The 26,166-nt window shown below is 43.7% G+C and overlaps 2 protein-coding genes and 1 long non-coding RNA gene across 7 annotated transcripts in view; 2 read left to right on the top strand and 1 right to left on the bottom strand.

The window, feature by feature from the left end:
* CEP83 (centrosomal protein 83) overlaps positions 1-3,337 on the top strand; it is a 133,594-nt gene extending 130,257 nt beyond the window's left edge. For 4 of the 5 annotated variants that reach the window (XM_027107201.1, XM_027107200.1, XM_027107198.1 and 1 more), the window contains 2 exons: positions 1,489-1,678; positions 2,660-3,337. In XM_027107201.1, coding sequence (XP_026963002.1) covers positions 1,489-1,678; positions 2,660-2,764 — 295 coding nt within the window. In that variant the 3' untranslated portion in view covers positions 2,765-3,337. Of the gene's footprint in view, positions 1-1,488; positions 1,679-2,532 lie in introns of all 5 variants that reach the window. The other variant, XM_027107202.1, reaches the window with a different exon arrangement.
* A 1,165-nt stretch (positions 3,338-4,502) lies between these two features.
* The window catches only part of PLXNC1 (plexin C1), a 141,906-nt gene continuing 120,242 nt past the window's right edge, over positions 4,503-26,166 (bottom strand). The window contains exons 23-31 of the mRNA XM_027107196.1: positions 25,561-25,664; positions 15,809-15,863; positions 13,346-13,377; positions 13,139-13,246; positions 11,905-12,068; positions 9,972-10,119; positions 8,344-8,484; positions 8,170-8,244; positions 4,503-7,003 (exon numbers count right to left, since the gene is read on the bottom strand). Of these exons, the coding sequence (XP_026962997.1) occupies positions 6,899-7,003; positions 8,170-8,244; positions 8,344-8,484; positions 9,972-10,119; positions 11,905-12,068; positions 13,139-13,246; positions 13,346-13,377; positions 15,809-15,863; positions 25,561-25,664 (932 nt within the window). The 3' untranslated portion in view covers positions 4,503-6,898. The remainder of the gene's footprint in view (positions 7,004-8,169; positions 8,245-8,343; positions 8,485-9,971; positions 10,120-11,904; positions 12,069-13,138; positions 13,247-13,345; positions 13,378-15,808; positions 15,864-25,560; positions 25,665-26,166) is intronic.
* LOC113620843 (uncharacterized) lies at positions 13,235-16,082 on the top strand. The gene is made up of 2 exons (XR_003432948.1): positions 13,235-13,429; positions 15,637-16,082. It is a non-coding gene; the product is annotated as an uncharacterized LOC113620843 (long non-coding RNA).

Here is a 26,166-nt window from a genome sequence, read left to right as displayed (position 1 = left end):
TACAAGTTCTAAAATTGTGGCCACAACTTTGAATCAAAGTTCAGTTTTTTTATTTTTTGGTATGGAAAATATTGGGCAGTAGCTTCTGGTTTTTCATTTACATCCAAGCACAGCTAATAATCTGCATCATTAGCATTTTTTAGCAGAGATTTACCATATTAAGATAGTGGTAGTGGCAGTGTCTGACCCATGTGATTCAAGTTAATAAAATCTTTTCAAATTCAGGTAATTAGTAGTTGTCTTCAGCATTTAGACAGTATCAGACTTTTCTGTAATGGGAATTGCCTGTATAGCAAGCAGTGATGTTTTTTATAATGTGCACTGGTCTTCTTGGGTATAATTATTACCAAAATGTGAACAGTTGTGTTTTTTTTAGAACATCCAAGAGGTTTCTAGACTGTGGAATAAATGCCAACTTTGTAATACTCTCTGTTCCAAAGTAAGAAGCCACCAAATTCATTCTAAAACAAAATTCAACTTAATATTTCAAAATTAATGGTTATGGAGGAGGTGTTACCAATTCAAGATTGGGCAGCTATAGCACAGATGGCCTAGAACTTCGAATGGTTTTGAAACTATATTTGATTACTGGTGTGATTGATCGTCAGGAAATTTATGTCCAAAAAGGTGGTGATCTGTGAAAATTGACCATATTTCACCTACAAAAATGGCATTCATAAGATTCAACCTAGGGCTTCCCTGGTGGTGCAGTGTTTAAGAATCTGCCTGCCAATGCAGGGGACACGGGTTCGAGCCCTGGTCCAGGAAGATCCCACATGCTGTGGAGCAACTAAGCCCGTGCACCACAACTACTGAGCCTGTGCTCTAGAGCCCGTGTACCACAACTACTCAGCCTGCACTCTAGAGCCCGTGCGCCACAACTACTGAAGCCCTAGAGTCTGTGCTCTGCAACAAGAGAATGCACTGCAATGAGAAGCCCACATACTGCAATAAAGAGTAGCCCCCCCCCAAAAAAGAGTAGCTCCCACTCACTGCAACTAGAGAAAGCCCACATGCAGCAATGAAGACCCAACACAGCCATAAATAAACAAACAAACAAATAATTCCCTTTAAAAAAAAAGATTCAACCTGGCATTTTCTCTATTTCTATTTGATTCCTGCAGTAAAATAAGGCACCCTTTTGGTTTAAGGAGTCTCCTTTTAGTTTTAGGATTCATGGGTTGGTGGAGTAAAGTGGAAATGAAAGTAAAAGTATCAAAAGATTTTTAATCTTTGATTAATTGGCAAATAAAACTTTAAAATCAGTTGATAGCCTGCAGGGCCAACAATAACGCATATAATTAAGATGTCATATCATGTTTCTGTTTATCTTTCTAGATAAACCAAATTTTATGTGTATATTATATATAGATAAATCTTATAATTTAGAAATTCTTTTCTTCCAATTAAAATTATGTTCTATGACTCATACCGTTCTTCAATAGAATGTAACTGTATTAAACAACAGAAACACTTTTTCTTTTTAAGACAAAATGTTCCATTTGAAGAACATACAAGGCTTCAAAAAAGACTAAAGGATATACAGAGAAGACATAATGAATTTCGAAGTTTAATTTTGGGTCCTAACATACCTTCAACAGCATCCATCAATCCTGGAAGCTTTCAGTCACCAACTGTGATTCCAGGCATGGAACTATCCTTTCCTCCTCATATGCAGGTATGAGCATTTATTTTAGGGAAGAAAGTTAGATAAATATTTCCATACGTTTTTACCTCTTTAAATAGTTAAAAACCTAAATCTTTACCAGAAAAGTCTGCTGAGAGGCATAGTGGATTTGAGTCTATCCTATCCTTTAGCGATGGTGCTAGGAGTAAAGTCTCCTGTTGGGCAGTTGAAAGGAAGAAGCTTAACTGATAAGTCTTTGAATAACTGTTGAGTTTGTAGTCACTCATACAATGCTAATTACTACCAACATTTACGCAAATGTACTGCACTATGTATTTTCCATACAATATTTAATCCTAATGAAAAATGCTTTGAGGGAAGGTATTGGTATTCCCAATTTGCAGGTGAGGAAGCTGAGTCAGAGAGGTGAAGTGACTTGACTAAGGTCATAGCTAAGTGAGAGTTGAATTTCATACCTAAATCTAATCCCAAAACCTGAGATGGTTCTACTTTATCAGATCCCTGAGATGTTGATGGAATCAAATTGATTGGATGATTTTCAGAAGATGAACTGTTATTAAGCAATGACATTTTGTAATGTTGAAAGCACTGAAGATTTTTAATGTTGTAAGTCACCGAATTGAATCTCAAACGAAGTGCTTTGTTTATATAATAAACTGCTATTAAACTCTCATCACATTAGAAAGTTGCCATATAAGTACAGCTGGGCCCTACATTACTATTATCTAATTCACTCCCTGGTGAATTTTACACCTAGAGAGGAACAGACTTTGGGTTTTTGCTGAAGGCTACAGCCAGAGGCAGGAGAGAAGCAAGGACTAGTTGGTAGTCTAGACCATGCTGGTGTTCTTAGACTGCTAAAATGGTCATCCTTTTCTTGCCAGGTGTTGCAGGCCTGAATAAAAGAGGCACTGAGGCCACTGCCTAACGGTTATTTTTCCACCAGTTTTTCTAAGTCTTTTTTGGTGTGCTTTTTCTTTTCTTTTTTTTCCCTCTTTCTGTGCTTTTAAGGAGGAGCAGCATCAAAGAGAACTCTCTCTACTTCGCAAAAGACTAGAAGAACTAGAAACAACACAAAGAAAACAACTAGAGGAACTTGGATTTCCTGGGGAATGATTTTCTTGGAGAAAAGGCAGATCAAAAGGGATGAAATCAGTGACTCAATAAGGCTTGAAGTTTTAACGTATGTGGTATTTAGATACTTCATTACTGTTTGCCAAAACACTTGAATGTGCCTCAAGAGAAGGTACCAGTACATGATGTATTGAATGAATGTCAGGATTTTAGGGTTATACTAATGATAAGTGAAGCACTAAAGCAGCTTCAGAGATACTTAGAATATTATTGACAACCCTTTGAGAATGTGAAATAAATGAATAAAAGGAACTCATTAGGGAATCAAGTTTTTAAATTATTTTATTAATCTTACTTTGTTGAATTTTTTGGCATTTTGCCTAAAACATGCCCATCTTGAATTCCCTCTTCCTCTTCTTTGAGATGCTTGGCAATAACAGGGTCAGTGAACATTTTCTGGTTTACTATATATGAGTTATAAACCTCTAGTTCTTGAAAAATGACAATTTTAAAGTTAGTATAAAAAAATAAGATATCTAGATATATATTATAAAACACTACCTTTTCTAAAAGCTGTGTGCACATAATTTATTAAAGAACTTAACATTTTTCTAACTGCATTGTTTTGTGTTTAATTTTGTTTTAACCATACAGTGTAGAAGATCTCACTAATTTTGGCTTCGTTGGGTTAGGATTGATAGGAAATATAACAAAGTACAAATTAAATCCTGTGGCTCTATAAAACAAGGGCCATTCATTGTAAAACTTGCACCCAGTGGGGTCCCTTTAGAAATATTGCTGGTTTTTAACTTTTCCTCCTCCTGTTTTGGATCTAACCAAACTGTTATAAATGTTTTATTTCTGTGGCTGCATTGGGTCTTCGTTGCTGCGTGTGGGCTTTCTCTAGTTGCAGGAGCAGGGACTACTGTTCATTGCAGTGCGTGGGCTTCTCATTGCGGTGGCTTCTCTTGTTGTGGAGCACGGACTCTAGGGGCGTGGGCTTCAGTAGTTGTGGTGCACGGGCTTAGTTGCTCTGCAGCATGTGGGATCTTTCTGGACCAGGGCTCGAACCCGTGTCCCCTGCATTGGCAGGTGGATTCTTCACCACTGTGCCACCAGGTAAGTCCCCATTTGCTTTTTGGTTTTTTTAAATTTTATTTATTTATTTATTTATTTTTGCTGTGTTGGGTCTTCGTTTCTGTGCGCGGGCTTTCTCTAGTTGCGGCGAGCGGGGGCCACTCCTCATCGCGGTGCATGGGCCTCTCACTGTTGCGGCCTCTCTTGTTGTGGAGCACAAGCTCCAGACGTGCAGGCTCAGTAGTTGTGGCCTAGTTGCTCCGCGGCATGTGGGATCTTCCCAGACCAGGGCTCGAACCCATGTCCCCTGCATTGGCAGGCAGATTCTCAACCACTGTGCCACCAGGGAAGCCCCCCCCCCCTTTTGCTTTTTTATGTAACATTTTTAAGGCATTCTGCTGGAATAACTTCACGTCAACAAGGCAAAGCTCAAGTCTGCCGGACTAAGTGGAATGTTCATTATCCAGTAGTCCTCACATTCAAAAGTCAAAGTTAATTGATAGTGGGGGCCAGGAGTGAAATTGCACAGCCTTAACATCATTTAGAAGAAACTAGATTTACTTACTATATATATAGCTGCTAATTTACAGAGCGTATCCAGTGACACTTTGTTTTTGAAAAATAATTAATTTCCATGGAGCCACTCAGAATTTAAAAATCTATTATAACTAGAAATTTTGAAGGAGGAAAAAGACAAAAACAGTCCACATTTACATCAAAATGTTTATTTTTGGATATAGACATTTAAAACATTCATCTCCAAGAACGGCTTCAATCAGGTATACAATAAGAAATAGACTTTAAATCCCTAATACAGAAAAAGGTAACAGAATTAATTTTTAAATGCTGCTGTAGACACTAGTGTTAGAAAAAGAAAGTTGTTTATAAATGGTTTTGCACCAAAAAAATATGCAAAGAAACTTGAAAATAGACAATGTTTGCCATTTGTTTCTCTGGTTGCTGTTTAATATAGACCCAGTGACTGATTGTCTTCAGCACACATCTAATTTGGCCATTTACTGCATTTGGCTAATGTGGTCCAGATAGTGCTCTTCACTGGAGGATTGACAAACACGCTACATACATTAGTGAATCTTCACACCACCTCAGTGAGGTAGGTTAGAAATATTATACAGAAATTGAGGCACAAAGAGGTAAGTGACTTGCCCAAAGTTCCCAGCAGCACAGTCCCTGGAAAAGAAGGTAAGTCTCCACACAGGACTCATGTGCCAGAGAGCTGGACAGGGACACCCTCATGTAGCATTTACTGAATACTTAGATAAAGCTGTAACTGATCCTTTGAGATTTCTTAGCATTTCTGTACCCTAAAGAAGGGAAGTCTTCTGGGCAACTCTCCTACCCTTGGCTCTCAACTCTCCTACTATTGTGAACCCCTTCACATCAAGACTATAGCAGCCTTAGATGGGGACCAGACCTCTCACCTTTATAAGTAACCTATTTGGTAGTATTTTTGAGGTGTGTCCATTGGACAGATAATAGTCGAAAGCGATAGGATTGGGAAGGTGCCTATCAATCAGGGCAATAAATGCTTATTTTCTCTGATCAGTTTGTGAGGTGTCACCTCTCACTCTTTACCAGAGAGTGAGGCGCAAAAAGAACTGCATTCATTTAAGACAAACTCACATTTAAATCCTGATATCCCATACAGTGTTGGTAAATGATTTTAAGGAATGTGTGATCAATGTTTTATTTGCTACTTGAAAAAATTTCTTTCCTCAATCTGGGGTTTCGAGCACCAAGGGTAAAGGTGCCACAAGGAAAGTTTGAGAGTTGCCAATTACACTTTTTACTTCTGGTTTAATAGAAGGAAAACACAGTGGTATTAAAGTTGGTCATGAGCAGCAAAAATTCAGGAATAAAAAATCAGCAATAAAAAGACTACAGTATAACTAGATAGGGAATTCTTTTAAAAAAAGGCATGAATAAAACAGGTTTTTTTAAACTCTTTCTCTTGTGAGGAATACTCTCAAAAAGTACATCGTAAGACTAAGATACCAAGTTGTATACTAATATTTTTCAGGCCATGGGCCTCAAATATATATATTCATATATAATACTCCAGTGTGAACAGCAATTTCATGAAATGTAAAATGTATTTTTTTTTTTTAATCACACACAAGTATTTATAACCACAGGGTTCACCAGAAATCTAAAGCAAGGAGACAGATAGTAATACAGAGATGTAGGATGGGAGGAGTGAGTTACTCTTCCACAGACAGTTCTGATCGAAGTGTTTAGACAGAAAGAAGCTACTGATTTTTTTTTTTTTTTTTTTTTACAATAGCCGACCTGTCCACTATCAAATACATTTAATATGAAAAAAATAAAATGAAGAAAACGTACATACTTCAAAGTGTCTGGGTGAGATGCTGTCGCGTTTAAAGAAGCCTACTCCCTCTCCTTGCCTTAGAGTTCCTTAGTGAAATGGAGGTGAGTTTGATGGAGTACAGTCGGTGACCACTGAAAAAACACGAGCCCTTTCAAAATGTTGCAACACTGTTAGTTTTTGGTTTAAAAACACACACACACTCACAAATGCTAAGTGTACACACTACCAAGTTCTGCGGTCAGCTTTTCCAAGAACTACCGGGGAAAGTTTCAATGCTGCAAGTCCTCAAGGTTGCCCTAACACCCCTACCTTGTTTCCAGATGACTCATTTCACATTTTGTTTTGATCACTGGCAATGTCCCTTGTCTGCAGAGGTGCAGTGTAGTCACAAGTGCTACACAGCTGTAGTTTTCAAACAAAACCACGTATATCATTGTGCTTAAGTGGAGACTGTAGTTACAATACCGACCCTTGCTTACTGGCCCTGTATTCTCTGTGAACAAGGAGGCTGTTTGTGACAACCACTCCAACTCTATGTACAGAAGCACTCCCACAGTACACACACAGGCACAGTGCTTGGTATGCTTTCTAAAAGCTGTGCATGTGCCTTGCTCCCTTAAAAAAGACAGTGCTCAAAGTGGAACCTATGTGCAAACTTAAAAAATTAACGACACAGAGTAGCTTAAGCAGCCATTTTGCTCCCAAGTCGTCTGAAGAACTTTACCAGATTAAGCCAGGCCCCAGAGTGCTTACATCCACTTGCATTTCTTCTTTTCATCAAATAAGACTTTTACATGCAAGAGTTGTTTCTGAGCTTCTTCCAGCCCTCGTTCTCTTTCTAGTTTATTTAGAATCTGTTGACAATTAGAACAGTTATTTTAGATATTGTGGTTTTAGCATTACAATTTTGTTTTTTTTTTTTGCATTCCTGATGCTGTGAGTGGTAAAATCTGTATGAAACAGATGCCAACATTTTCTTCAATCATTTAATACTCACTTTGCAAGTTGTTTTGCTAAGTCATTATCACAGGATCAACAACGCTTAGGTTTAAAATAGAAGCTCACAAGAAATTCCAAACTATTTGCTTATAAATATAGGGCCAGAATTTCAAGGCCCTGTTTTATGCATTATGTTACAGCCATTCCAAGCACAGCAAGCATTCCTGGGCAGCCAACATGCAGGCAAGTATTTCTTCTTAAATGCAGCAGGCAGGGGCATCCTGGTCAGAGACGTCTACTTCCCTTCCCTTCCCTCCCCTCCCCTCCCCTCCTGGGCAGTGTAGTCCCTCCTCTCCCCTCCCTTCCCCAGTGCTTCCCTTCTAACCCCTGACCCCTGGAAAGAGGGATGCTTATCATGTTCAAGGAACTCATTGCCTCTACCCTACCTTAGTGCTTCACTTGATCTTCAAGTAGCAAATGGAATTGGTGAGCTATTCTCACCATTGACATGGATAGCCTGTCCCAGCATGACTGAGTGGGGGGAATCAGGGAAGGGGGAATTAACATATTTGGAAACAGCGCATCTGATGACTGTGTCTGTGTGAATTCCCAAAGAAAAAAATCCAGATTAAGGAGGATTAATCATAAAGGAGAATGGTTTATTGAAATAGTTGCTTAAGTTAGAAAATATGTCATACTTTTAACTACTGAATACAGAACCCAGGCGATTTAACAAGCTTAGCTTTCATTTCAGCAGATTACAACCAAGCCTAAGCAGGCCCCTTTTATTAGGACCACTACTTACTCATCAAAGTTAAGTATGCCAGTATGGCTACAGGCCCCGTTAACTCAAATGTAAATGGTTGGTCCAAAGGCGAGCAGCATAATAAGACTATGAGGGGCAGCAGCCACGCGCAGGGTCTGGCTTGGTGCCAGGATCCCCCATCTCACACAGGCTTCCTGGCCTCCCTTTCTGGCCATTTGGGATGCCAGAGCTGTCCTGAGACCTACAGAATGCTTTATAACCAAATTCTGGTGACTGATTCATATCTATTCTTTAAAATGTTATTTAAAATCTTACCTCATCAAAATATTTTACGATGTATTTGTAGATTTCTGTCAAGGCCACTTCTTCATTAAATTCATTTTCATGTTTCTTAAAGAAATAAAGCCTTGTTGAGAGATTCTGCAGTGGCTTTTTTTTTTTTTTTTTTAAGAAATATCCAAATACAGTCTTTTTACTTTGTAACAATACCTTAGATTCCTGAGTTAAGAATTCTTCCATCTCTGAAGATGACAATGGAGGCAAATCCCTGATTGCTTTGTAATAAGACTTGACTTCCTCTTTGTAGGTTGGGATATCCTTGGCATAGAGAAGTTTATTAGTTGGTGCTTCCTGAAAAACAACCACCGCCAAAGGAGTTTTTAAAAAACCACAGGGAATTTATAAGAGTACCAGTGTAGCTGAACCTCCACCACGATTATCTCGTGGTAACAAGGACTCTTCACACAGCAGGCCTTCATAAACGTTGTTGACTGCCTGACTGACTGCTATCCAGATAGTTCTGGTGAGTCACTGTTATTTTCAGGCAGATTAAATGCTAATATATTCTGCCTTCCTCTTATAAAAGAACTGAAATTATTATTTTTGCATGATTTTGAGTTACTGTAACAATGGAACTTACTGCAGTCATAGTTCATTACTAATAGTTGTAAAAAGCCTGAATTAAAACGTTTGCTCTCATCCTCACCCACCAGTGAATTCTGGCATTTATAAAAGGTTTGAGTGTGGGTCTGATTGAGCCCTTTATATAACCATGAACGTGGTAGGTAACTGGCAGTGGCAGATTTTCCTGCTTGTCCCTTCTATTTTATTAGATTATAAAGCTCTTCCAGTGTCCTCAGGAAAGAGCATGGTCATTAGTATTGGTGGCTCTGATGTCTCATTTTGCAAAAATTCCCTGGCAGTTTGAATGTTTTTAAGTAATTTTAACAGTGATATTAAAATTTAAATGAAGATTTGTTTTTAAAAGTTATAATTTTGACAAAATTAACATCTACTGTCAAAGAAAAATTAATAAATAGTCAATCTAAGAAAGAAATGGAAAAATGTATTCAGGCCAACCTGAGGATTATGACCCAGGAGATAGCCTCTCAGAAAGCTGTGAGCACTGTTTGGAAGAGGTAAGGGGGGGAGGCCTGTATATGTGATCTGAGGGAAGGGGGATGTGCAGTCAAATGTGCACATCTTGGTTGAAGTTTACTGCTATTTGTGAGGAACAGATATCTTAGAAATGCACTAAAACCATTAACTAAGTATGGGAAGATTCAAGAAACTGAGTTCATAAAATTTTCTCTTGAAAATATCTAACTGAGGGCCAGTTCTGCCAGTTTCCCCAGAGCACAGAATGCCTCATCCTGATCTTTGCCTTGAATTCCTTTCAGGGTGTTATTACAATATTGATTTGATTGTAAACTGACAAACTAGAGGTATTAGAAATCTCAGGCAAGATTTTCTTCCCCATCAGAAATTTGTTGTATTCAAATAGACGCTTTTAGGTATATTCAGATGGAATTAATTTAGGCAAATTTCAATAGTTTCATACTTCGGGTTCATAGTTTATTAGTGCCTGTAGATGATTTTTCTAGGAAACAAAGAAAAACAAAAGGTTTTCACAGGCGGAGTCTGCAGTAGGGTGGAGATGATCTATTTTGGTTTTCACTTAAACTAGGTTAAAAATAGAAATAAATGAGAGATTTTTTGAAGAAAAGCAAATTTTCAGTGACTATCACTGACTTTCTTTTTAGCTGGTATGGTTTATTATTTGAATGTTTACGAGGAAGACAGAAATACATACAGGAAATCCTAAAGCTGGGCCTTACCTTTCCAAGTTGCTGCTCTGTGAGGGAGAACGCATCCATGAACGCCTGGGCGATCACTGACAAACAGCCATCTATGTGTGGTGTCTTCTTAATGTCAAAGACAAACTGAGGGTTCTTCAGGATATTTACCCAGAAGCGAAGAGGGAGGCTGTTCCAAAAGAGAGAAATCTCTCTTCAAATACAGCCATTCATATGAGGCAGATGCTCTGTTTATCACAGTTTGTAAACGGGTGTTTTTGTCCTTGTCATTGAAGTATGCAAGTCTGCTTTGCCAAATATACCAAGCAACAGATGGCAGCGTCACTCAGCACAAGAAAGGGTTAAACTGTCAGAGCTACTGAAAGGGAGGACTGGAGAAGTCTGAAAGTGGCCCTTGACAAGACAAGAACTTTCTCCACAAAAAGTTCCAGATTATATTAGCTAATGGTTACCAATGAGAACGTCTCATCAGATCTCTAGAACCTGACCTCTTCTCACCCCCTCTAAGTGCTACACCCTGGCCTAAGCCACTGTCATCTCTCACCTAGATTATTACCCCCCCGGTTCCCAAAAGTTAATTCTCCCACAGGTACTAGCAGAATCAGGTCCTGTGTCTCCTCTGTTCCAAACCCTCTGTGGCTCTCCACCCCTCTCTGGAGAAAACCCCTGCATGACCTAGGCCTGGGCCCTCATCTACTACTCTTCACCTTACTCGCCCCAACTCCACTGGCCTCGTCACTCCTCTTCTTCATGCATACCAGGCAGGCTTGTGCCTCAGGACTTCGCTTTTGTCTGTCTTTCTGAAACGGTCTTGCCCCAGACGGCCTCGTGGTTTGTGCCCTCTTTGAAGACCTGATCCAAATGTCATCTCCTGAGGCCTCTGACCACCTATCCCGTCTCTGTCCTTTTTTCCCCACTCTGTGCACTGCACTAATCGACTTCTAACATACCACAATTTACCTGTTAAAATGCAAGCGCTGTAAGAACACGGATTTCTGTCTGTTTATTACTTTATCTCCAACACCTAACAAACAGTACTTGGTATACAGTCGGTACTCAGATATTTGCATATGAACTTGGAAGTCATTCAGGGTCCTGTGGCCTAGCTAATTCCCTCCATCATATGGGCTGCTGGGCCTCTCAGTAGCTCTCCTGTCCTGACTAGTGCCCCTGCTCGTGTGCTGCTGTCTTCACAGTGAAATTGTCGCCTGCAGCACCAGAGCCTGGTGTGGGAGAAGCAGGGCCTGGGAAGGAGGGGCTAGAACAAAGGGAGGGAGGGAGCCAGAGTAGAGACTTAGGATAGACCTGGAGCTTTTAACACTTATTGAAAATGGTCTGGCTTCACCCCAATGCTTAGAAGGGCTTGAGGCTGCACTGAGAAGTTCTATTACATCATAACTAACTCTCATTCACCTCATGCACAGAGTATTTCAATTAGAGGTAATGAGCCATGTTTCTTTACTGAGGAGAAATTTTAATTTGGATGCCTTGCCTCAGCTTAAAGTATTAAAAAACAAAACAAAATACACCCCCCCCTTTGACTAATTCTCATGGCATTTGATCAAATAAAAGGAGAAATTTCTATACAAAATAGACAGCTTGGAAACCGCAAAGAGTAATTCTCTGAGGGACAAATTTAAGAGTCTTCTCTAATGGAAAATTGTATGATAAAACCACAAAATATTAATTTCTCATCTTTTACTGGTCAAGCTAAACTTGTTTAAAGATAATTATTTTCTTTGTCCTAAAGACTAGGAGTCTCAGCACAGGAATGGTTTTGTTTATTGTTTAAAAATAGTAACAACAAGAAGCTGCTTTGACATGATAGCTTACCAAGCCAAAAAACTCTAAGATAGGGATAAATGAATCCTTCTGTAACCATCCATGCCCTTCTTTTAGTTAAGATTCTGACCCAGGTTCTTGAAAACAGTAATCACCTACTGTTTGTTCCCACCTGTTTGTTTTCCAAATATGTACAACATCAGGATCTGTGATTTTTTTGCTTTCAGCCTGGGCATCCAAAAAGTCAAAAAAGTATTTTATAGCAAACGGGGCTCTGCTGTTGGGTAAACTCCAAATGCTTCTAAAAAGTTTTTCGAGCACGGAGTGAATTGCCACCTGAAAGACAGAGCACATCAGACTTGGAAGATTTAAAAAAATAGGGTGGTGGTTTTGAAAACACAATGAAAAATGAAATCTAAGTTACAAAACAGAGAAAAACAAGCTGAAGATAAAGTATGTAAAATCGACAAATGAGGCCAACACTCACAGTATTAGACAAAGGTCCTGAAAATCCATGCCCAGGTTTAGATCTGCTTCATAAGCTTCTTGCTGATAACACTGTTTAGTCAACAGGGAGGCTACCTTAGACATCTCTAGCAGTTGAAATGTAAGTTGGAGGTCTGTATACATAAACCAAGAAGCCCCAGACGGTTGGCTTTTATTATGTTCAGCCTAGAAAAACTCAAGTGGTATTGCTCGGTTCCCAGAACTTTTCCTGTTGCATGTATTTCCATCATAGGGTTTTACTGTGTACTTTCCAAAGCATTTGAGTGTTTTACTAAAACAAAATAGGCAGAGCTCTGTGGGACAGATGAGAAAATCAAGAGGCTCTGGCTGTCCTCTACCCACTAGATAATAGCATTTACATTGCGAGTCATTTCAGAAAAAAAAAAAAAAAGGATCACCACAGACTTCCATTAATCCCACTAAAAGCCAGATAAAGTAAAATTTGCTCCCAATTTGGTATTCCATGGGCTTTCATATCTGACACTTTTATATGTGAACAGAATTCTTAGTTTTAAAATGACCTCCCCCCTCTTCGTTTTATTTGCAACTCAAAGAGGGAGTTTTATTGCTCACCTATAATAACAAGTAAACAAAAAGGAATAATTATGCTGTCCACCTAAAAATATAACAATAGTGCAATGGTGGGTAAAGGGACTGGGAACAATATTAAATCCCTGACTGAAGATGTTACGGTGGAAATTTGTAAAGTGCTTTATCTTTGCAGTTTGTAAAAACAGAAGAAGAAGGGGGTAGGAAGTGTTTACAATTCAAACTTTCATTTTGCTTTGCTAGAAGGCACAAGGGATTTGTAGCATTTTCACACTTCAGTGGAAATGAAGTCAAACACATCATACACCCCCAAGGTAGCCGTAAAAGCGCTCCCAGAACAGTGAGTTTACCTTGGTCGACAGCAGCTTTGTCAGATACATTTCTTTAACTTTGAACTTGTGCTTCCCTCGATGTCTCTTTCCCTGCACATCTTGGAATGCTTCCGAATCTGGTAAAATCTAAAGGGAAGACAGAGTAGAAGAAGCATTACCCAAGGAGACCGTTCGTGCTGCAGAAGGCATCCGCTTCAGCAGGAGCACAAGAAAGCCTGAACTCACCAAATGGCAGTGGTCTTCTGAGTATTCCACATCTGAACGCCACAGAAAGAGGGAGAGAAACAGTCCATTAAAACAACAGCCACGGTAACTGGCCTTCTCATAAGATGCCCCATTTGTGCTATAAACAGAAGAGGTTACTTGAGCCCTCCTACTTGAGCTCTTCATAGCTACATTCCCCCCCCCCCCCCCACCTCCTTGCTGTGTCTTAAGACCTTAAGAACATTATTGAAGACAGGATGGGCCAGGGACTGGAGTGGGAAGCAGGTTCCCTGTCCCTGGAACAGGCTGACCGATCACTTCAGGGTGGGGTAGGAGAGGTTCAGGTCAGCTAGAGCTGGGGCACCTACTGTGTGCCAGGGGCTACTAGGCAAACAGCAATGAATAAGACAGACCTAGCTCTCACCTAATGGAACTCACATCCTAGCCAATGAGAGAGACTTACTAATTACACAATTAATTATTTAATTCATATCCTTGTGATAAGAACTGTGGAGAAGAATTATATGCTAGGAAAGTATGTAACAAGAGACGAACCTAGCCTGGGAGGTTCTCTGAGGAAGGGATGTCGGGACTGAACCTAAATGAATGGATAATGAGCCAGGCCAATGGGGGAGGAGAATGGGTACAAAGGCCCTGTGGTGGGAGAGAAGGCGATCTCGGATCTGAGAGAAGGGCAGCAAGGCGGAGGTCATAGAGCAGGTGGGAGAGCAGCACAGAGTGAGGACACTCTGGGAAGAAACGAGGTTGTGAAGGGAGTGGCAAATGCAGGGAAGGGAAGGATTAAAGCACTTGGTTTTTTGTTTTGAAGATTAGAGACTAGAATACCTTGAAATGCTTGTGGAAAAATACAGTAGCGAGCGAAGGAAAGCAAGTGCAGGTGAGAGGAGAGATCACTGGTGGTGGCGTAGGAATGCTCAGAAGGTCGGAAAGGAGGGTGGGATCCAAAGCCCAGGTGAGAGACAGGCCTTGCTGGGAGGAAGGGCAGCCCTGGAATGTCAGGGGAGCAAGGAGGAGGGAATGGCAGAGGCAGGGAGGCAGGGTTAGTGCACACTGTTGAGGGAATTCTGATTTCTGTTTTCTCTGTGAAGCACTGGGTGAAGTCATCTGCTGATAGTCAGGGGAGCAGTGGGGGGTCAGAGCTTCGAGGAGAGAAGGTGGGATTATGGAGAACACAGTCGGTTGCTTCAAGAAGCAGAAGCACGGGGGGGAACAGGCTACGTGGAGGGTCCTGGTCAAGACGGGAATTTACTGTGACTCCAACTGTGCTGTCGTGGGCCTTTCCCCTGTGGCTGCCCAGCTGTAGGGTCGGGAAAGGTGAGAAGTTGGGTTCATCCAGGGCTGGGTTGGGACTGTCACGCAGTGGGTGATGAAAGGACAGAGGGGCAAGGGTTTGGAGGGTGATCCAGTGTCCATTGGATTGGACAGGGAGGAAGCAGAGGTGTTTTTGACTGCCTTGAAGTCCCATTAAGTGATCCAAATGCAAGATCTCTAAATAACAAGCTCTCAAAAAACCAGTCATTAAAGCCTAAAATACACAGCTCTTGCACTTATTAACAGCACAAAGACACCAATCCCCCTAGACCAGAAAGATAGCCGCCTTCTGCAAGGTGGTTTCTCACTATAGCCTGACGTAATGATGGATGGGGGAATGTGGGGTGGGCAGGGTTCCCCACAGGGTGTCCTACAACCTACCAAGTTATCCTATTTAATTGGGAGCCCTGCATTCTTCATTTGCACTCACCAGATGTTGGGACCTACCAGGCTGCTCCTAGCACTGAATCCAGGAATCAGAAAGTCCCACCTCCAGCTGTGTGTGTGAACAGGTCCTGCTGGTGAGACCCAGAACCTTTCTGGGGGCTGAGGACTGACTGTCTTGCGTGGATATAATTTCTCTGGAGACAAACCTGGAACCTGGACCTAGGGATTTCCTCAAGGCACTGTCACAGTGTTTTCCTGCCCCAAGGCTGGCGGGGAGGTAGAAGAGAGTTCAGAGACTGGCCTAGTAATTTTTCACAAAGCCCCCTCTGTAGTTGGTCTGTCACTAGGAGATTTGGGCTAAGTGAATTATCTTGTGTGTTCAGAGCTTCCAGGGCTGTGTGATAATCTGCGGGCTTCGCTCAGCTTGCCAGGGGGATCCCCTCGGTTAGCCCCCATCCTACTGAGGAGTTGGGAAAAGAGTTACAGTGGCTAAGATTCTGCCCTGAGCTTAGGGTGGTTAATGACAGCAACTTCCTCAGTGTCGGGCAGCCAGGGCAACCACTGTTTACAGTTTCCTGTCCCCCTCTTTGCAGGTTTCACATTCTCAGGACCAGAAACAGATCTAAATGCTTTCCTCCACTCTCTCAGAGAATTACCTGGCAACCACTCAATCTCATCTTTGTGACAGTACATCCGAGAGAGGCAAAAAGTGATGCTTTATAAAGTGGGGTGAGAACAAAAGGTTAATAGCATTATGTCTGTTACCTGAAGTAAAATTTGCTATCTTCTTAAAAACTTTTATAGAGGATCCATTTGATATCTGAAAGCAAAGATAAAAAATAGATGAGTTTTCAAAATTTGATGTATTTCTCAACTTTACCCAGGAATTAGATGGCTGGGTGGATCTTACATTCTCTCACTTATTCTATCAAATATTTATTAAGAATTCCTATGTTTTGGGCACTGGAGGCTGGGGCTATAATGATAAGCAAGACACTGTCTCTGCCCTCAAAGAGTCTGCGGTCCTGTGAAGGTGGCAGACCGAGGCCATGAGATACAGGGAGGCAAGTGCTCAAAGGATGCTGTGGGGCCGATAGGAGGTGGGCCAGCCCTGGACCAGGGGAGGACCCAGCTGTGCTGGGAGGCATCTCAGCTTCTAGGGGACAGGAGATGTTCGGGCCGTTTTCATTTTGGGGGTTACTACTATATTAAGAAATGCTGAAACAAGTTTTCAAAAACCTATAAACTGGTAACAGAGCAGTTTCACATCTAGGTATACACCTGTACATATCCTGAGATAAACTTTGTAAACACCCCGTACTGGAAATAACCATCAACAGTAGAATGAATAAATAATTTGGGGTATATTCATAAAACAGGCTATGACAAAACAATGAAAGTGAGCAAATTACTGCTACCTGCCACATGCATGAACCTCACAGTGATGGAACGGTGAGCCAAAGAAGCCTGACAAAATGGAATGCATACCGTGTGATTCCATTCTCATTTAGCTAAAACAGTCGAAACTATGATTTAACTGTTTGGAGAAGAGAAAGGGGGGTGGTGATTAGGAACGTCCAGGAGGGAGCTTCTGTGGTGCCCACAGTGCTCTGTTTCTTGATCTGAGTGGAAGTTATAAATAAGATAGGCTCACTTTATAATTCATCCAGTAATACACTTACAATTTGTTTTCTTTTCTGCAGGTATTGCTTATTTTTTAAAAGAATCTTGTAAAAATCATTAAAATGCATGTACTTTTAAATAAAAACTTTAAAATTGAAGCATGACTTACAGGAAAGTGCTACTATTAAGTGTACAGCTCAAGAACGTTCACTTAAGTACATACTGTGTAACCACCGCCCACATCAAGATATAAAGTTATATTTCAAGGTCCCAAGAAGTACCCCTATTATGCTTCTCAATCAGTAAGCACCCCATCTTCATCCAGGGGTAATCACTTTTCTGACTTCCATTGCCATTGATTAGTTTTATCTGTTCTTGAACTTCATGTAAATGGAATCATTCAGCATGGGGTCCATATAAGGTCTACAGCGTTCATCTGTGGTGTTGCAGCAACCAGTAGTTCATCCTTTTTAAATTACTATTATTCTGCTGAATGAATACACTACAAAAAAATTGCTATACAATAAAAGGAAAGAAGTATTGACACATGCTACATGAATGGACCTCAAAAACATTGCTAAGGGAAAGAAACCAGGCACAAAAGGTCCAATTCTGTACAGAATAGGCAAATGTATACAAACAGAAGGTAGGTTACTAGTTGCCTAAAACAGGAGTTGGAAGAGTGAGGAATGACGCCGAATGAGTTCAGGGTTTCTATTTGAGTTGATGAAAATGTTCTAAAATTAGACTGTGGTGATGATTGCACAACTCCACAAATGTTCCAAGAACCACTGAATTGTACACTTTGAAGAGGTGACCTTTGTGGTATATAAATTATATCTCAACACAGCTGTTAAAAAACTGTCACAGATTTTAAATGTACGCAGTTGACAAATAAATGCTTTTACCACACTGACACACAATTTCAACACCAATGTATAGCCTCTTTTGGGGATAAGGTCAAGAGTTCTCATCTGAGGCTTTTTGGGACCGTGGAAGCCGGGCCCCAGTGGCCTTTTGTGCACCCCTTCCCCACACCCAACCAGGGGAAGAAGGCCTCTTCAGGCCAAGGGGGACTAGATGCTGAGAGACAAGAGAGCAGGCCTTGCTTCCTGGGAGGAGTAAACTGTTTTGAGGGGCTGGTCCACAAAAATGTAAGACAAATGGGCCATAAGAAGAGGCAGGTCAGGGATACACAAATCTTCACCTTCATTCTGGGATGTGGCTGAAAGATCAACCCTGTCATTTCTGAACATCGCACTTGAAAGCGCGAAGGCTGCTCTGAATTCTAATATTAATTTGGACCTGGCCTCCCTCCGCTTGGAAAAAAGTAGAACCTTAGAATTTCTCTTCTGGCCTGCAGCACACCGGTTATCAGAATGTACAAACCTGTTCAGCAAACACCAAAGGATTAAAGCCTAATCTCTTGCAGGTTGTCCCCACAGAGGAAGGAACACGCACGAGAGCCAGCCCTAGAGGGGGCCCCTGAGCACAGGGTCCAGCCAGCCGTGTCCAGCCAGCCACTAAGTATAGGCCAGAGGCCTCCAACTCCTGGTGTTCAGGACATCTTGTAGGGAGGGGGCCCTGGGCAGGGGCTGGCAGGGGCCCTCTGGCCTCTGCAAAGTATCTCGAGCACGGATTCTAAACTCTTATTGAGCTCCTGGACTCTGCCATTATTACCAAACGTCCTCTCTTCTCCCCTTGAGCTATTCACTGAGCGACCCTGTTGGCTGATTTGTCAGCTCTCCTCCATATTTGATGCAATTAAAGTAAACGCTCTGTGCAGGCACCCCCCCTAGCAATACTCAGACGCCGAGTTTATGAGAATGTTTGAACATAGTTACAGAAGTCCTCCCCATGAAGAGCTGGATATGCTCTGTTTCTAAGCCAATAAATACCTTTTTAAAAAAGGAAGCTGGTGATTCATTCTGGGTAATTGTCAAAGAATGAATCCCAAATGGACCCTGATGAGTGTTACGCCAACACTCTGCTACTGTCAGATGCTTTGTTTCTCCAAAAGCAAGCACCCTTGCTTTATCGTCCCAGACACCACGGATGGACCTTCCAAGGAGGAGCACAGCCAAGAGTTCAAACGTCTTTTCAAGAGCTGACAACGACTCGCTGCTGACACAGCGATCGGGCATTAAGACAGCGCACACGCAGCCTGTACCGGGGAAATTTTACTCTGAAATCATCTCCTGAGAGCAAGTGTAAAAGCATTTTATTAGCGGCTGAGTTGTGTGTGTGTTTGAGCATGTATGTGTGCAAGTGTACTGCTAACTTTCACAGCTGCTCTAGGGCTGGAACATTTTTCCCCCGCGTGACACTTTAACATTGTTGTAAAGACAGAAAACTAGTTTGTTTACAGATGTTTGTGGGGGGAGAGGTTTCCATTTTCTATTTGGCACAAAAGTCAGCTGCTGCTCAGTTAAGGACAGAAATGCCTTTTTGAAAAGTGCCACAGAATCCGAAGTGTTAAAACTATGATGCTGTTTGTTCCATCTGAGGAGCTCCAAATGCTTTCCTAAGAGTGGATCATTAATCCTCCTGTACTCCCGTGAGGCAGGGAGCGTCCTCTTGGCCCCTACTTTAAGAATGAAAACCAAATTAAATCAACGAAAGATTAATGTCACTAGATGGATCTGTGGCAGGAATGTTTCTCCAGCCCAGAGCAGAACTGGTACACAGGCAATTTCAAATTCAATTCCTTCCAGTCTCATGATGCTCCAAGATTCAAAACGACGACGAGGCCACACCCCTCCAGTGATGGCTGGCCCGTGTCGGAAAGAGGTGGAGAGGACTGCAGACTTTTCCACCATCAGAATTATGAGCTGTGACCACAAAGGGAGAGATGGACCCATGTCATCAATTTAAAGTTGCTCCTGAAATAAACAGAAGCTATGGACTTCCCTGGGGGCACAGTGGTTAAGAATCCGCCTGCCAATGCAGGGGACACGGGTTTGATCCCTGGTCCAGGAAGATCCCACATGCCGCAAAGCGACTAAGCCCGTGCGCCACAGCTACTGAGCCTGCGCTCTAGAGCCCGCGAGCCACAACGACTGAGCCTGCGTGTCACAACTACTGAAGCCCGCGCACCTAGAGCCTGTGCTCCACAACAAGAGAAGCCACCGTAGTGAGAAGCCTGCGCACTGCAACGAAGAGTAGCCCCCGCTCACCGCAACTAGAGAAAGCCCGCGTGCGGCAACAAAGTCCCAACGCAGCCAAAAATAAAAACAAATTTATTAAAAACAAACAAACAGAAGCTACATATCCCCCAAACCATTTGCAAGTAAAGGCGGGATTTCTTCGTGGTAAAATACTATCTTTATGCCACAAGTTGAAGATTATGCCATAAAAACAGATTTTCTAGAAATGGAAGGTGGAACTTATACTTAACCTGATGAAACTGCCATTTTTGTAAGTAAAAAATGGTCAGATATTGGCCATTTCAAATGACTGAGCCCAAGAGGAAAGCTGGAACTTTAGCCTAAGAGTTTTATGGAAAATTATGAATAGGGTCTGAAATACCATGATACTTTTTCCTTAAGTCTAAAAACACAATAGTCAATACAAAGCACCATGTGGAAGCCCTTACTGGTATCTCTCATTCCTAAAATGGTATTTTGTGAAAACAGAATCCTATTCAACTCGTGTTGTCCCAGCAACCACTCATCAATACTGCTCTCCCCGCCTTCCCCTTAGGTCTTCTCACTGACACCCCAAGGCTGGAGGCAGCTGAAAAAGGAATCTATTTTCTTCTTCAGGGCCAGAGGGATAACCTTGCTCAGTTCTTCAGAAAAGGAGGCTCGGTGCTCATTGGACTGTTTGGAAGGGGCCCATCAGAACATTCTCAACAGACACGTCAAATCACCCAGGATGTTCCTGACACCCAGGACAGAGCTCTGAAGGATTCTTGAAACTAGTGAAAATGACAGTACAGCTCCTGCTTCTCTCTTGTGTGCCTGGAATTAGCCTCGGGCCAGAAGCAAACACCCCTTTGAGGACTGCTGGAACCCTGAGCTAGTCTCAGAGAGGGAGCTTGGCCTCCACCAGTGTGCGGGCGATTGGGAACCTGAGCTCCCCAGGCGTTTTTTGGGCTGGAGCTGTCAGCTCTTGGATGCCTGAAAGAGGCCTCCCTTCTGAAAGAAGGTAACTACTGTCGCCTTCAAGGAATATTGGCCTTAAAGGATGTCAGAGTGGGATCAGAAGGAAGCATTTTGATAAACTCACAGACGTGAGATTCATCATAAGATCTGAAAAGAGGTTACCCTTTTAATTTTGACATCACAGAAGGCAACTACCAGAATTTCTCGTAAGCTCTCCAGCCAGGCTGCTTCAGAGGCTAGGAGCACAAGCTGCAAGGCTGGCTCTGAGCAAGGTTATCCCTGTGGCCCTGAGCAGAGCCATGGTCTCTGTGCAATTCCTTTTTCATCTGCTTCCAGCCTCGGGCCGTCACTGAGGAGAGCATGGGAGCATGGCCAAGTTTCTCAGCCTCCCTGGGCCCCAGAATGGGAATAAGGACAGTGTCTACCTCACTGGGCTATACAGAGGACTAAAGGACTTACTCTTTGTAAGAGCTTCTAGAACAGTGCCCAGTATACAGGAAGCACTCCATGTGTCTAGTAAGTACGAATCTGAAGTCATTCATGCTGTAAGAGACCTTTAGAGACAGTCCAAGCCCCTTAGAGTCACAGATGAGACACCTGACCTGAAGAACCACTGACTTCACCCAAGCAGACCCTTTGGAACATTCCTATGAGCTTTAAATGTCATGTGAATGACAACTTTGGCGTTAGAAGTGACCACTTGGGCACCGGCGCGCTCCCGTTAGGAGGAACATGCTTCAGTGACACGGTGGTTAAACGTATCTTCTGCCCTCAAAACCTCACAGCTCAGAACGAAAAGTGTGATCTGCAGAGAACATTTCCTGCCGGACGCAACACCTGTCCTGCACACTTGATGCTACCCCACAGCTGCGTGTGGGTGCAATAACATGGTCCAGCAAGAGGGCACACGGCGGGGCAGGTGCAGAAAGCCTGGACTGGGAGAAGCCACCCTGCTTCAGTCCCACCGGGCAAGCATCCCCACACCCTCTATACACGCACACAGACACACACAACTGATCTCGTCAGTTCCAGAGCACAGCACAGTCCCCTTCACAGGGAACACACACACAGAGGTGGCCAGTTAAGGAAGCACCAGGGCGGAGTGCTTTATAGTGGAGAAAACGCCTGTGGCTTCACGTGTTTGTAAAGGCATCGGCTTTACCCCTTGTCTGCCCGGGACAGAACGAGACTGGAGCAGAAATCTGTCCTCTTCCATGCTCATCTGATGGAGAATGAGGGTAATCAAAGCACCTTCATCACAGGTTGTGTCAACGTGAATCACGCTTATGCACACGACAAGTGCTGGGTACCAGCTGCCACTGTCATCATTGTGGAGAGCAACTGTGCCGACGCCCAGGGTTGGCAAGGATGCCATCCTGCTGGTGACAGGGCATTGCTGGCAATCTGGTCCATGAGATGCTATGTTTTTGCTGTGCCTTCAGATCCCCTCTAGAAACCTGTTCTTCAAATATACAGACAGTAAATCATTCAGAGGAGACCAGCTACACTCTATTTGCCCTAAGGACAGAACAAGGCAAGAAGAGAGAGGCTCGCACTCCAGCAGAGGGGACTTTGTTTAGATAGCAGGAGGAACTGGCCGTCACTAAAGATTAACTTTAAAACCTAACTAATTTGGGCTAATTGGAGGGAGATGAGTCTTAATCACTTAAAACTCTGAGTTAGACCCTATTTTTAACTGAAATATAGTTTTTCACTTTCAAGCACCTACAGTGATTCAAACTAGAGCGCTTTAGTAAATGAATAAGAGTGATAATTAGCATCCTGTCTCTTTGGAGGGAAATGTGTTTGAGGAGAAGATTTTTCTTTAATGAAAAAGGGGCAAAAGCGAGCTTCGGCTCAGCTCTGTCAAATTACTCCAAATGTTGATTGTGCAGGGGTGCTGCCAAATGGAGCACAGATTTAGGCGGCCGAGGGTGGTGCTGGACGCTTTTGTTCAAGCAGTCTTTGAAAACCAGGGCATTTGAGATGGTCCAGGCACAGAGGGCACGGCGCCGATGACCTCCCCAGTTTCCTTCAAGCTCTCTGCGTTTATTTGCCTTACGGCTTAGCTTTTTCAACATAAGGAGAATCCTTTAAGCCCTTGTGTCCTAGTCTTGTCATTTATTACCACCATGTGGCAATGCTAGGGTATGAGGCCAATAAATCATTTGGATGGGAAGTGACTACAGGCCAGATTAATTTCATTATCATCCTTAAGCAGATAGGTGTCTAGTGCAGCCGATGTCTCCAGTGAAGACTGATGTCCTATCTCCCCTGACAGTCTTCCCCTTGCCTTGCAGACGGCGGTGGTGGTTCCTCGTTCTCCCTGCTGGAGTGTCTTGGCCTGCCTTTTCCTATTAATGCCAGTGAGTGGCCACACCCCCTTCCTTTGGGGCCCACCCCATGCCACACAGTTGCCAGGGGACGCTGAGAAGCCTGACCAGGGTGGTCCAGCCCTCCCTGCACAGCTGAGCAACGCCAGCACATTAGTCAAGACGCGAAAGGAGGGCATTTGTGGCTGTGTTTCTGCCAGGCTTGCCAAGACAAGCTCACTCCCCAGATACAGGGAGAGGAGGAGACTGCAGCCGGGCTGCAACTCTGAACTTCAGACTGATGCCATAATAAGCCCCCTCTCCTAGGCACTTCCACCTCTGACTCCTTCCATCCATTATATTTCCTCTGGGGCACTGCTTCTCCGAATGTGGCCCGCCGACAGGAATACATACTTTCAGAAAGTTCCCTGGGGATTTTTATAAACTCCAAAGGCTAAGCTCGACAGCTCTCGGCAAGATGATCCCAAGGTTGGAAAGTCTAAGCTGCAGAAGGGGGAGCACAGGAGCAAGTTGTTAACCTGCCACGTTCTCTGCTTGGTGCCCTCCAGCAAAGGCTGCAGGGGCACCACCCACCCACGGGTCACCCAAAGCAACTATTTCCAAACCGGCTCTGAGACCCGTTCAGCCAAGGAGCCCAAAGCTGCGGTGCCCTCTGTTCCCAGCTGCCGTCCAGGAAGCTCTGCTCAAGGAGAAGCCTCAGCTTCTTTCTGGGTGAGGGGAAAGCCGGGCAGGCCCCAAACACCTTCTTGGTGCAGACACATCTCCCTGGGACTTAGAGCCATGAAAGGCGGGGCGCCTACTCTCCAAGGGGCCTGGGAAGCCACTCCCCTGTCTTCTCCGTCTCCGCAAGAGCACCTGTGCATCTGCCCAGCCAGCCCCATGCCTTCCTGACCCCTCCCCTGCCGCAGTCTCTCTCCCAGCCACACAGCTCATGGTGTCCACCTTCTGCCCATCTGCTTGGCTCCATCTCCAGGGCCACTGTGTCATTCCTGGTCAACATCATTTCTCACCTGAGGTTCTTCTAACGAGTCTCCCTGTTTCCAGGTTTGCACCTCTTATATCCATGTTCCACGCACAGCCACAGTCATTTTCTGAGACGCAAATCTCCCCTGTTTAAGATCTCCCAATGGCCTTCCACTGTGCTGGGGATAAAATCCAGACTCCTGAAGAAGCTGCTGGGCCTGCACGGTCCCCTTCTACCCTCCCTCCCCACTTCTCTGGCCTTCTTCCGTGAGATACCACGGCAGGTACTGGTTAAGCCGTGGACCCTAGAGCCCAACAATCTGGATCCCAATCTTGCCTCTGCCACGGACTAGCTGTTAGGAAGCCTCCCCGAGCCTCAGTGCATCCATCTATAAAGCAGGTTAGTGATAGTCCCTGTCTCGTAGGACCGCTGTGGATAGAATGAGCTGAAATAAAGGGAAAGGCAGAGGCCAGCACCTGACACAGCGTAGGGGCTCCGTAAACATTGGCCGTTATTGGTTCTCACTGCTACCCCTGTCCCTCTCAAGTTCTAGCCAGTCTAAAAGTCTTACTGCAGAAGAAGCAGCATGCACTCCCTTCCCTGCTGGGTATGCTGGCCTGGTTAAGTTCTGCTCACTCTTCAGGTCTCAGCTGAGTCACTGCTTCCTGCAGGAAGCCTTCTCGGATGCTCCGAGTCACAGCACTATCACACCGTGTTGTAGTAACAGTGCTAGTATTAGTAGTAGTAAGGTGTTGCCTTACTCCTCGTCTCCTCTTCCCTTTCCACCCCTTCTCTCCGGGGCCATAGGCTCCGTGAGGTCAGAGACTTGGCCTCTGTTCCTCTTGCGTGCAGCCCCAGCTCTTAGTGCAGAGTAGGTACTCAACAAAGATTTGATAATGTTGCTGAATGACTCCCAGCCTGCCGGAGTGTTCCGAAACCTGCCCTGCGTCCCCTCTCTGGTTCTGGGCAGGCTTCTCGGGCACTCAGCTCTCTGACAGCTCACGTACTCCCCTCACCCACCTCAACACTCACCCAGCATGTGGGTCAGAGGCCAAGGAGGCATCGCTGAATGTTTCAAACAAACAGGAAATGGAGATCTTCTTCAGAAACCAAGGACCCTACACAAAGTTCACTGATGAACAGCAGTGCAACTTAGAACTTTTAGAGGCTCTGTTCAGTGTCAAGCTGAACAGTACCCCTTCCACTGAACAGGCCAGAGAATCTGGTAAGGGTGAAGTTTCCGACCTAAACCGCAGGATGGAGAATGACTGGGTTACATGAAAATCGCAGCTCTGGGAGAGGGGGTACCGGGAAATGAGCAGAGCACGAGCAACTAAGGAAAACTTCTGACCCAGAAATAAGCAACCTGCAAATGATTCCAGAAAATGGGTGAGAGTCTCGTAATAAGAATTTATGTGGTCCTGTTGATGATCTAATCCGGTTAGGGTTGGGGATGAGGAAGGAGCTGGTGGGTGCTAAATCTTTTCCTACCTCGTAGTGGCCAATGGTATTTAGCTTGGTTATTCCATCTTCAAGAATCACAGAGGAGCTGTCAATATCCAGAAGCTCTTTGTGTCGTGTGCCCACTTGAAGCTCTGGGAATAAAAAAAAAAAGAAAGAGCATGTTGTTCTCTTTTAACATGACAATGAGGAATGTAAAATGCTACCCTGTCACTTTTGCAATTATTATTTATGTTGCTAACTAGCTACAACAAATAAAGTGGTTTGGAAGACATATCAGCCAGACTGGTAGCCTGACTTCGGTTTTGTTTTGTGTTTAGGGCTCTGACGTGTAAGACCACTTTTCCCTGAAGCTTTTACTCTGAGGCCAAGCCTGGAAAGGAAGACGAAATAAGGCATCCTCAGAGAGACTCAGCTCTTCAGAAAATTCCAAAAGCAAACTTGTATGCCCACACCTGTGTGTTCACAAGCAGGTGCTCTGGGAACTATCTTCCGTCGGTCCCCGTGTGCGGTGCGCTGGTGGGCTCGTATGCCAACGCCATGGGCTTCAACTCCTTTACAGAGGTTGCCAACTTGTGCCCTAGGGTCAGAATGTGGCCCATGGATGTGGGTTTTTTTCTTGTTGTGAACCTGCAC

The sequence above is a fragment of the Aethalodelphis obliquidens genome, unplaced genomic scaffold, assembly GCF_003676395.1.
Source record: "Aethalodelphis obliquidens isolate GAN/ISIS:26980383/991018 unplaced genomic scaffold, ASM367639v1 scaffold8, whole genome shotgun sequence".
NCBI classification, from domain to species: domain Eukaryota; kingdom Metazoa; phylum Chordata; class Mammalia; order Artiodactyla; family Delphinidae; genus Aethalodelphis; species Aethalodelphis obliquidens.
Note: the sequence above shows the minus strand (reverse complement) of the source record. Positions and strands in the feature narration are given on the sequence as shown.